The 12,028-nt window shown below is 48.5% G+C and overlaps 1 protein-coding gene and 1 long non-coding RNA gene across 6 annotated transcripts in view; one reads left to right on the top strand and one right to left on the bottom strand.

The window, feature by feature from the left end:
* The window catches only part of NF1 (neurofibromin 1), a 70,200-nt gene extending 68,945 nt beyond the window's left edge, over positions 1-1,255 (top strand). For all 4 annotated transcript variants that reach the window (XM_080630169.1, XM_080630168.1, XM_080630170.1 and 1 more), the window contains 3 exons: positions 354-400; positions 524-740; positions 1,100-1,255. In XM_080630169.1, the coding sequence (XP_080486295.1) occupies positions 354-400; positions 524-740; positions 1,100-1,242 (407 nt within the window). In that variant the 3' untranslated portion in view covers positions 1,243-1,255. The remainder of the gene's footprint in view (positions 1-353; positions 401-523; positions 741-1,099) is intronic.
* Positions 1,256-3,739: 2,484 nt separating this feature from the next.
* On the bottom strand, positions 3,740-11,246 carry LOC308227518. 2 transcript variants are annotated; one of them, XR_013958077.1, is made up of 4 exons: positions 11,209-11,246; positions 8,797-8,942; positions 7,366-7,512; positions 3,740-3,873 (listed from the first exon to the last, which is right to left on the bottom strand). It is a non-coding gene; the product is annotated as an uncharacterized lncRNA (long non-coding RNA). The 2 variants fall into 2 exon arrangements; XR_013958078.1 differs by lacking the exon at positions 3,740-3,873 and having other exon boundaries at positions 6,695-7,512.
* Between the last annotated feature and the right edge of the window lie 782 nt (positions 11,247-12,028).

Raw genomic sequence — 12,028 nt, 5'->3', positions numbered from 1 at the left:
GTTTGGAACTGCAGCCCTAAATAGAACACTCGGTCTTGTGTGGCATCTTGCCAGTGTCATTTGCGTGTAAACAGAAGAGTTTGCATATTACAAACCCTGCTGCCATGAATATTAAAGCTGCTCCCTGCTATTGTGCACTAAGAATTCAAAGTCCTACACCAGCTGTGTGGGTCAAAAGAAGCTGAAACTCAGTATTGTGTCTGCTAAGCAATTTGAAGGAATACAGACAAGGAGCGGGGGTAAATGATGAGTTTAAGTTTAACCCTGTAAGGCTGGGAAATTCCATAGTTTCTCGTTGTTTTCTGTCAGTTGAGAGCTGTGTGTTTGTGGTAATATTTGATTTGTTGTTGTAGGTTTTGGATTTAATGGGTTGTGGAGGTTTGCTGGCCCCTTCTCTAAGGTAAGAGCTGTACATTCCCTGTAAGTTTCTGTATAGAGCACACTGGTGCTCCGGGAAGGATGTAGATCACAGAATTTCTAGAGAAAAGAACCAGGCTCTTTCTTCTTCCCCCACCATGCACAGCAAACACAAATCCCGGACTATGCTGAGCTCATAGTGAAGTTCCTTGATGCCTTGATTGACACGTATTTGCCTGGAATCGATGAGGAAACCAGTGAAGAATCTCTCCTGACGCCCACCTCTCCGTATCCCCCCGCAGTGCAGAGCCAGCTGAGCATCACTGCTAACCTCAACCTTTCCAATTCCATGACCTCGCTTGCAACCTCCCAGCACTCCCCAGGTCAGTGGCTGTTCCGGTCCATCTTGAATTCACTGCTTTTGTAGCCACTCAGCGTCGCTCTTTCTTTGGAGGGGTTTATTCATCAAAACTCATTGCATTCTTGAGTCAAATGAATATTAAACTGCTCACTAAGCTATTAATTACACTGATATTTCAGATGCTGGGATTTATCCAGCACAAAAGTTGTCTTCCAAGTCGTTACACATAAGCCAGTACCCTGCTTAGAATGAACCTCCATGTGTCACCACGGCAGAATTTGGTGGCATCTGGACTGCGCCGTCCCTCTTGGTCCAGGCTGTTGGTCCCCTCTGGGGCTGCAGGATGCAGCAAGGTTAACCCCAGTCCTTGTGTTTCCCTAGGGATCGACAAGGAGAACGTGGAGCTGTCGCCCACCGCTGGGCACACCAACAGCGGGAGGATGCGCCACGGCTCTGCGAGCCAAGTGCAGAAGCAGCGCAGCGCGGGCAGCTTCAAGCGGCACAGCATCAAAAAGATTGTGTGATTGCTCCTCTCTGACCCCTTTAACTTTGTGTCTGGAGACTGATGCACGCGGGCCCCTCGCAGGGGCCCTCACCGGTTGTGATGCTGCACTTAACTTTTCCAGTTCCCATCCTGTCAGCTGTGTTGCCAGATGATCAACTCCTGAAACATTGCCTGAGTTTTAATGCCTTCGTTTCCTCCCTTCTGTGTCTGGTTTTAGTCAGTGTTTCAGAACCGCTCCTGTAGATCCTGACGGACTTTGCAGCCGAAGGAGGTGTGGAGTTCTTTAACACTGCAGAACCATGTTGTGTCCAAACTCGAAAGCCATTGCCCGTAGACAGTTCTACCTTGCTTCTGTTGTCTGCCTTGGTTGCCTCTCTTCTAGAGGGACGTGTTCGTCCTTAACCCTGTTTGCACACGTTTCAAGGTGGTGGCTTTATGAGCCAGGGGAAGTTCCTGTAATCCTGGTTTTAATTCAAACCTGTAAGATTTTTAGCTGTGGACTTTTTTTTACCATACTTTAAAGGAAACTTAGGATAGCTGCAGTGCAATGAGCTTAACCGTCATGGTGGGTTAGGTTAAATTCCTGGTAATCAGCAATAAATTTGAGAGGAGAAGGAGGCCACACGAGCCTCTTCCATTCCCCACCCCATAGCTGCACATGCTTGGACTGTGTATGGACCAGATCGGACAAACTGGCTTTTTTCCAAAGCAGATTTTTTTGCTTGTCTTGGTTTAAGCCCAGCCATAACTCAGAACCACGCAGCCGCTCGCTCACTTCCTCCCTTCCTCCCCCAGCTCTCGGAGGGATGGGGAGGAGAATAGGAAGAATGTAACTCCCACGGGTTGAGATAAGAACAGTCCAGCAACTAACGTATAACACAAACTACTGCTGCTACCACCAATAGTAATAATGATAAGGGAAATAACAAGGGAAGAGAATACAACCGCTCATCACCCGCTGACCGATACCCAGCCCGACCGAGCAGTGATCCAGCCCTTCCGGGTAACTGCCCCCAGTTTATATAGTGGGCATGACGCGCTGTGGTATGGAATACCTCTTTGGTCAGTTTGGGTCAGGTGTCCTGTCTCTGCTTCCTCCCGGCTTCTCCTCCTCCCTGGCAGAGCATGAGACTCAAAAAGTCCTTGGTCAGACTAAACATTACTGAGCAGCAACTGAAAACATCGGTGTTATCAGCGCTGTTCCCAGGCTGAAAGTCAAAAACACCGCGCTGCACCAGCTACTAAGAAGGAGAAAAATGACTGCTACTGCTGAACCCAGGACATTGCTGTACTTGAACTGCACTAAACAGGTTGTATAGTGGAAAGAAACTATCGAGAACTGACCGTTATGCTGTCATTGTAGCAGTCTTGAAAACTTAATGCTTCTTCCTTCCATTTAGCATCTACTTTAGTTTTGCCCTTCCTTTGAGGAATTCCTGGCAGAATAACCCGTGTGGTGTGCTGGAAATTAAACCTCCAGCTCTGGGAGATGGTGTTTGGCAAAGCTGCTTCCGTGCTGCCCAGGCAGCGCTGTAAAACCAGCAATGTTTGCTTAAGGTACATGCATTTAAAGCCGGCTGACGCTGTGTGGAGTGCAGGTTATGTCTGAATGTCTGCAGTGCAATTCCTGGTGTCAGTCCAGGCATCCGCAGCCAAACCCATCTCACAGAACCCCCCTGGGCTTCCAGTTTGTGAGGGTTTGTGCTTGGGGGTGACACAGAACTGAAGCTGCTGTCGCTGTGAAGCACTTGTCAGGTCAGTCGTGCGTCGCGGGGGATGGCTGTGAACGTGCTGCTATGTAGTGAGGTGTCAGGCGCAGCGCTGGGTGCTGCGGCTGCTCAAACATGCTGGGTGCTGATCTTGGGGTGAGCAGGAATCCTGGCCAAGGGCCCATCCATCAGCTGGGTGCTCGCGGGAGGGCTCTGCATCTCCTGCTAAAGAACAGCTGAACTCCCCAGTGCCAGAGCCCTGGTTTATGTTAGGTCTACAAGTGGCTTTAAAGGAAAACAAAGGCATATCCAGTAGCTGCAGTAAAATCCTCCAGTGCAATTTCCTTAGTGGCTTTCAGTAAATAAAACTCCACAGCTAAATTATTAGAGAATGGTACAAGTAAGTGTTGAGACTTTATTGCTATCGCACATAATTCACATGTATCCACACCGTAACGATGTAACATGTATGTAAATAAAAATACCTTTATTGTATTGATTCCTAACATAACAATTTAATTTCTTTAATTTGTTTACAGTCCTGGAAAAACTCTGAACACAAACTTCATATGCAAATAGTTTGCCAAAACAAGAGGAAAGCTTAGAATCTTGGAATAGAGATGCTGGGAAAGGCGAAGGCTCGTGCAGTCAACCAAACCTCTTTATTCCTGGTGGTAGGAATGTGGTTCCTGAGCTGCTGTGGGACTGTGAAAGGGGTTGTGAGGCCAGAGCTGAGCGCAGGAGTAGAGCAGTGGCTGGGGCTGTGTCTGGAGCTGCTGTGCACAGACAGCTCCGGGAGTCGTTGATGTAAAAGCCGTTCTCATCTTGTACGTCCCGTTGCAAAGAGCCACCTTCAGCATCGCTGCCAGCGAGTGCTTGTTAGTCCGAATTGAGCTCATTCCAGCCCTTTCTGCTGTGCTGAAGACAATGATTGTAGAAGCCTGAAGGTTTGTAGGTAGGAGGGAAAAAGAATCTCTTGTAATTTGCTGGTATAAAAAACGTAGTTTTCAGTTTCCTCCTTCAAGCAGATTTTCTGTTAACAGAAACAGTAGTTCCACAGAACAACCAAAGGGGTTTTGTTTAACTGGGAGCATGCGATGAAAGCACCTCTGTCAAGATTTTTGCATTGCCTCTATTAAAAGAGTCCCTAAATTAATGCATTGTTCGAAACACACAGAATGTGAAACCAAAATGGACAGCGACTGCAATTACCTTTCCTGTGAGAACTATTCCAGGCTCCCAGTCCCTGCTGAAAAAATCCTGGTACCTTCATAAAGGAAGTCAAAAAACCTGAATTCATCCTGTTTCCTGGAAGAAGGGGGAGTCATTTCATGTCTTCACTGCATTTGGCTCAGTGAGAAGACCTGAACTTTCTTACAGCAGGGGTGTCAAACACATGGGTCACGGGAGCTGAATGTGGGTGTAGTTACAGCCGATGGCCAAGGTTTATTTTGGGATCACATGCACTCTGATACATGGGAATATCATCTCCCAGTACCAGTGGTTGGGAAGCTCGTGCTTAGATCAAGGAGGGGACCATGGCCTTTCTTTACTGATGAAACTCCTATTAGTAATTAGTCGTTCAGTGCCTTACTGTCACATGCATCACTTGGCCTGCTCCCTGTAACAGCCAGTGCTCTTATTTTGCCTTTTTGTTTTCTTGCTCGCATCCTCCTTCATTTGTTCTCTTTTCCTGGTTTTTCTCCACCCCGCTCTGTTTCGTTCTGTTGAGCACCCCTCAGTTCCCTGTCCAGCCTGCTTCCATCCCCTCCTTGCCCATTACTCCTCTCTGCTCTTAGTGATCAGCAGGTAGGTAGTTGCTGGTGAGGATTTGAACCTGACCTAGCGAGCAGGAGACAGATCCAAGCGTTCTGACCTACGAGTGGCTCCTGCAGGCACCTCGTGGGCTTCCAGGCAGTCACTGCTGCATGGGCTGCTCCTGCAGCATGGAGTCAGTGTACTTGGACATGAGACTTAGCTTCAGGAAAACCTGGGTTTAACATGCGGCCCATGCGAGGACATCATGGGGACTGTATGTTTGACACCCCTGGTTTAGAACACGTTACCCATCACGCACTAACTACAGTTAAGTACTGTAAAGATGATTAACATTTTGTTTGTGTTTGTATTTTCCCTGACTTAAAGATAATTCAGTAGTATTTGAATAGTGCATAACCTACCTGTTAATTATGCCAATGTTTCTGCTTTAATGTGCATGAGGTTTCCAAGAACAGGAAACATTTCACCTAAGTATTGTGGACCTGGGAGCATTCCAGTGCTCTATTCCTAACTGGGTTGTAGGTTTTAGGGCCTTTTCTGTTCCATTCTAAGGTTAATTTCTTTTCCAGTGTAATGAAGCACGTCTTATTGTTATGCAACAAACTGACCACAGAAAGTCACTTTTAGTGTTGGTCCCACCATTTTTTTTTTAATGCAGTATATTCACCTGTAAATAGTTTTTTGTGTAAAATTTGACAGAAAGGTATATTTACTACACTGTAAATACATGTGACAATATATTGTATTATTTTGCTTTTTTTGTAAAGCAGTTAGTTGCTGTATATGTATAACATACAAATTTGATTATTCTAGTGTTAGTAACTGGTAACTACTACTACTCCTTTCTGCTGTTGCGTTATGTCATTTAAAAAGAGATGCTGTGTACTATAAACTCACACTGTGTATGATACCTTACTAGTTCCAGTCGGGCCTCAGCTTTGAACCTGTTTCCTGGATCCACAATCCTGTTGCTATTGTAAGCAAGCGTGCGACAGCTGGCAAGAGCCCGGCCAACTCAAGCGCCGGTGGTAACTGTAGGTAAAAGGGTAGAAGCCTGGGTTCAGATAACTCTTGTTCACCCCGTTCTCCCTCATGTATGTACTTCCCCTTTTTTTTGAAGTAAAATGTAAATTCAACCTGCTTCAAGTTGTTTGAAGGTCATTCACTGGTGCTGCGTGGTGGAGTTGGTGCAGTCTGCAGTCCCTTCTCTGTGACAGTGAGATTCGGATGGGTCCTTGGGGTCTGACCAAGGGCCTCATTGCCACAGGTGTGGGATCAGCCCTAATCCCAGGCCTCAAAACCCTCTCTTTCTGGGGAAAATTAGGATTGAGTTGAACTCCTAGGATTTATCTTTCCAGCATGGTGCTGCTCTGTGTGGGTCATCTTGCACAGCTCTAAATAATGGCAAAACTGATTGCCTCTGAGGATAACTGAGGACAGGATTTGAACAGAATAAAGCCCACTGTCATGAATTCCATGTCACTTCAATAAGATTATCATAATTGAATAATAAATCAGAATATTTCTTTTTAAATTGTAAATTTAATATTTTAATAAAGCAGCTGCTTGGTCTTTAAAGAACATTTCAGTATAATTTGTCTATTTGAGCTTTTCTAGCTTAGAAAGCTTGAAGTTTCAACTGTCAGGCAACTTTTATGACAAATAATCAAATCTATTTTTCTTTTAGGGGAATATATTACTTTCCTATCAAAAATGTATAAGTACTTATATTCTGGCTTTGTGAATCATAAAAGGATGTAAAAACACATTAAAGCGTGACTGCATTGACTGCTTCTGAGACATCTTCTTGTTCCTGTATACTGAACAGACCCCTAGGCCCACTGAGCTGCAGACAGGCAGACATTGTGCACAGGCCTGGTAACGCACTGCAGAGCTCCTGTGCTGTAGGGAGTGCATGAATGGAGGAGCTTCTGCACAGTTCAATGGCAGGAGCACATTTTCTTTCCTTTAGAGGAAACGTTCATTAACCCTAAAGCAGAAACAGAAGCACTGCAAGGAGTGGGGAGCCACACAGGAGACGTTTCCTCAACAACACTGCTGCTAAAAACACTTTTTAAGTAGCTCTCTTCAGACAGTTGAGCTTCCTTGCTCCTCGAGATCACAAAATGCACTCCAGGCATGGTGAGGGAATGAAAGGAGGAAGAGCTTTATTTTAGTTATGTCTTTAAAAGGTTAGAAAGTCTATTTACAGAAAAACTTGCACCCTTGGAGCAAGCAGTTGGAAGTTGTTATTCAGGGGCAATAAGACTGACCCACAATGTGAGTGGCTAATTACGAAGTATTCAGCTGTCTCTGACTGGCATAAGTATTTCCAAAAACCTCTGACTTGGAAGAACAAATCTCCACAACATTCCTGTTAACACATGAAAATACACATGCATTTTATAACGTATTACAATTTAAAAATACATGGCTCTATAACCCAGAAGTTTCATACTAAGCTTTTTATTCCCTTAACAGAAGACTTTCTCAAGCAGGCTGAAAAAGTGCAAACATGCACAAACATTAAGAGCCCTTTCCCAAGGCTGGTGAGATGCTGCCACTACAGGGAACAGTGGTGCCAATCTTGTGATGAATGTGATGCCCCTGAATGCCAGCAGCCCTGATCCTGTCAGGGATTAGGTGAGCCTCACCTTGGGCTGCTCCACAACTGTGAGACGCCCGCCTCAGGGAACACATCAGGTGCTCAGAGGAGCAGCGGTCCTGTCCGTCGCAGTGAGCTGCTGTGAGGGTGGGCAGAGAAGAGCCTCCTCTTCCTGCTGCAGCTGCCTTGGGGCTACCTGTGAAGGTGCCAAACACTGCTGTGGGTTAACTGTGCTACAGCCACACAAACAGCCATAGGCTGGACTTGGTGATCTTAAAGGTCTTTTCCAGCCTGAGTCTCTGATTCTACGGGGTGAGATCCGGACCCCTGCGCCCTGCCACAGGATTAACTTCTACTGCTACTTGAATATCTACTTCAGCCATTGTCTACTGCATTTTATTTTCCTATCCTCCCCTTAGGCCCATCTGTATAGGAACGATGGAGACTGAACACCCAACTTAAATAGATACAACAAGGTAAGTCTCTGGGTGTCACAGAATTAAAGCCAGCCCCTTGCAGCCACAAACTGTGCTACTGGCTTTTCCAACTCAAAGCGAGGATGGCCTTTTCCCACTGCTAAAGTTCACGATTTATAGGTGTGACTCCTTTGTGTCTTGGAACACTGGTTTCTTCACTTAATGGCTGCTGTGTTTAACAAGCTCTCAAATGAAAACAAATCCCAGGGTTGTGTGGGTGGGGAGTGCAGAAGAGCATCTCCCATGGTGTGACTTGTTACAACAAGTACGGGTTTGTTCATCAAAGCAGCAATGAAAAGAGCCCGACGATGCATCTTCAGGGATATTGAGATGATAGTGCTATAAATAGCTGTGAGTAACTAACTGCATATTCCAGAAAACCCCACTGAACTATTACATTGTAGTTTAATTTTTTTCTCATAGCATCCTGTCCTTTGGAAGAACTAGAAATGTCTGTTCTGCTGCTTCTCCCCCTGTCAGTGTGTGGACAGACACATTCCCTTTGCACCAATTTAATATCTATGAAGTTGCTCTGCTGTGCTCCCCAGCTCCTTGCACTATCAGCCAAGGTTTTTTCCCCTTCCTTAGTGATTCTCTTTCCCCTTACTAAGTGTGATACAGCCCTTCTCATTTCCCAGTGGCTTGGAGTGCATTTAGGGCAGCATCAGGCAAGAGAGCAGGCTTTCAATGGCAGCACATACAAAACGCTCTGTATAGCGTGAGAGGGACCCACCCAACTGTCTATAAATGGGCATGACTGAACAAGGGCCAGAGACAGTGGCTCTGAGACAAGGAAGAGGCTGGTTCAGAGCAACACAAAACATACAAAGGCTTAAAGGCCCCACCATGCAAATACACGTGAGGCCATTGGGGTGGCTGAGGCACTGCAAAATGAGGGAAGGAATTTCTGCATTTGCCCAAAACAGTTGGCATCTGAGCCTCTGTGCAGTAGGGATCGAAGAGCAAAGTGTGCTGCTGAATCCTGCTGTATGTTAAGTACTCACGTGAAGAGATGCTCAGGGAAAAGAGGCCACCACCGCCTCTGTGTGCTCTGTCCTTTCCAAGCCTGCACTTGCTCTCCAGGGCTGACTCCCTGCTCCCCCTCCAGCCAGGCCCATCCTTGTTTTTAACTCCTGGTCTCACAGAGTTTCTGAAAGAGAGAAAAATTACTGCTCAAATCCCCTGCAAAGCAACTGGGCAAGTACTCCTCTGCTGGCCTCAGTCTGCCAGCTCTGTTTGAGATGTTAATGGCTACACCTCTAATTTACAACAAAGAAGAATAAATTGGCCTCGAGGATGCTGACATACCTTACGTGTTCTTTTCTCAATTTCAGTAATCCTTTTACTTTGTAGGGTGCCAATTTTCCTCGCTGGGAACATGTATTTGCTTTTTAAATGACCACAAGAATTGAACTAGCAGGTTAGAAAGCTGTTCCTCACTCAGGAAAACTTCAGACCCATGAACTGCTTCTGTAAGAACACAACTTGTCAGACCTGGCAGCAGTCTTTGTTTTCTGATAGCAGTCTTTGTTTTATTTGACATCACTGACACTTTATTAGTACTCAATAGAATGTATTTTTCTTTTCACTGTAGTAAAGCTTATGGCCTTTGACTGCTCCAAGAGCTTGGCTGCACACTGCACACAGAGCATAACACCAGGTTTGTCCCAAGAGCTTCAAATGTTGATGGTCACCCTGTGTCTGACACAGGCCACCCCTGCGACCTTGGCCAGATCTCCTACACCCTATAGTCAGGAGCCACCAACACCCCATCTGCCCAACTGTAACAGTCAAGCATGGCTGTCAGCAGAATTCCTAACAGAAACTTCTGAGCTCTTCATTTTAAAGACATTAAATGGGCAAGTCTGAGCATTGTTGAATTTTTTCTGCTTCATATGTGGCACAATTTGTAGTCTTTAAGCAGGTATTTGTTAGTAATTTCTGCCTGCTCTAAACAAAAATGTTGAGGCAAATCAGGAGCTTTTCATAGAAAAATACTTCCACAAATTACTAATTTCGGAAGGCCAATCCTGCTCAGACATGGCTGTGGTTTTCCTAAGTTACTCATTGACACTCTCTAACGTGATGCTTGCTGCATACATGTGTAAATAAACAACTGAGTGGGCTTAACGCCAGGCAGGCGGGTGAGTTAACCCAATGAAAGCAGCCTGGTGTCCTGCTGTTGAGGTGTTTTCAACAGATTTCCTCCATCATCACATACATAGTGCAGAGCAAGCTGCTCACAGCCAGGCAAGCTCACAGGGCTCTGCAGAAGGAGGTGGGTACTGGAAAGAGCAAGGAGGTTTATGGTCTCACTTCTTGCTCTGCTCTTCCCTGCTACCTCTTCTTGCCCCGAAGCCCTTTTGCTGAGCCATCTCTCCCTGGCCCATTTTTTCCCTCTGACTTTCCCCTCTGAGTTTCCAAAAGACACAAAAGCAGCATAAGTTGTTCCATTGGGAAATTCAAAGCCATCTCTGTCACCACAAAGACAGGTTCGGTGACAAACTAAGTCTCCCCTTGGCTGCACCCAATGAGGAGACAGAGTGTGTGTGGGTAATATCACAAGTATTTAACAATAAAATGAACACAAAAGTCTCCATTAACTCCAGCTTTGTGTTACTGCAGCTAAGCAGTAACCTTGCCCAAACACTGATTTTCATGTTGCACTCTGGCTCAGGCTTGGCAGCTCCAGTCCTGCGCTGCTGTACCTGCTGCCTAATGCACTTGCTTACTAATGTGTTTCATCACCAGCAAAGCATTCATAGCATGTCAAAAGCTTTGTATAACACAGGTTCCCCTCTGTTTACTTCTTTGAACAGCAAGGTGGGGGCCAGCAGCGTCTGGCTGTGTAAGGAGACAATCAAGTGCTTTGGCTCTGGGGCAGAGATGAGCCTTATGATCCCAGCAAAGAACAGGGCTGAGCAGTTGGAGTGGGTGAGGGTGCTAAGATGCAGCCTCTAAGAACTATGAGAGGAAACAGCCGTTCCTAACCCTTTGAAGAGATGACTCAGGTGCCCAAGGCCCGGCCAATGCACAGGACACAGCAGGTCCAGCCAGTGACAGGAGGCAGCTCTGCACCCCGCAGGAACGCCGGGGCAAAGCGCCCCGACGGGCGGGCTGCAAGGGCAGGAAGCGCTCCCCACACCGCGGGGCTGGAGGGGGCCCCTGCGGGCCGCGCCGCGCCACGGCAGCAGAGGGGAACCCTCCATTACCGCAGCTCCAGGGCGGAGGGTGAGGGACACCACAGGAGCGGCCGCTGCCACCAGGGCTGACTAGGCCTCAGCGGCTCCGCTCCGCTAGCCTCATGAGGAGCGGGCGCGCGTTCCCCACCAAATGCACCACGGAGCGAGCAAGAGATGGAGGCGGCCAGAGCCCTCCCCGGGGCACGGAAGAAGAAGAACGGACACAAACCGCACCCACAACCGCGCTGCTCCCCTCAGGTATCAGCCTCCGAGGCGGAGTGGAGAGGGCGCAGGCGCAGCGTCTGAGGAGACGGGATCTCGCGAGAGAGCCGCCTCTCGCGAGAGGGGCGTGCCGGGCGGGCGGGGCGGCGGGAGCCGCTGCAAGTCCCAGCCCGGCGGCCCGGGCGGGCTGCACGTGGGCGCGGCGGTGGCACCGGCGCCGGGAGCTGCTGCGCTACCGGGAGCTGCTCCGGGCCCCGGCGCGGGGAGCGCGGCGCCGCGCCGGACAGGCTGTGAGTACCGCGGTGGAGCGCTGCCAGGCCCCGCAGGCAGCGGCGGGAAGCGGGCCGCGGGCTGTCACCGGCAGCGCTCGGTGTGGGGCTGTGGCGCTGAGGGGGGTGAGGGGACCGGGGTGCTGCTGCCGCGTTGTCAGCCCCGCGGGCCGCCGCTCCTCAGGCTCCTGCGGGGCCCCGCCGCGTCCAAGGTCAGCGCCGCCACGGTCCAGCCCGCAGGTCACCACCCCCGGCGGGAGGAGGGCTCCTCGGTACCGGGGCCCCGGGGCTGAGGGCCGGGCTGAGGCGGGAAGGGGGCCTCAGAGTCCCGGCAGCTGAGGGATGCTGTGCGCCGGGCGGTGCAGCAGGCAGAGGGGTGCCAAGGTCTCCTTAGTGACCTGTGGTAGTTTTGGGGTCTTACGTGTGGTAGTTTTGGTTTTACGTGGTTTTTACTGCTTGTTTCCCACTTGCCAATAGTAAAGTCTGGGCACTGCTGAGGGAAGCGGCTGTGCAGGCCGGAGGAGCGTGTGAATTGGGGTTAAATGTGATTCACTCTCGCTGTG

The sequence above is a fragment of the Psittacula echo genome, assembly GCF_963264785.1.
Source record: "Psittacula echo genome assembly, chromosome: 15".
NCBI lineage: Eukaryota > Metazoa > Chordata > Aves > Psittaciformes > Psittacidae > Psittacula > Psittacula echo.
The sequence above is the reverse complement of the archived record's forward strand: the minus strand, read 5'-3'. Positions and strand labels throughout refer to the sequence as shown.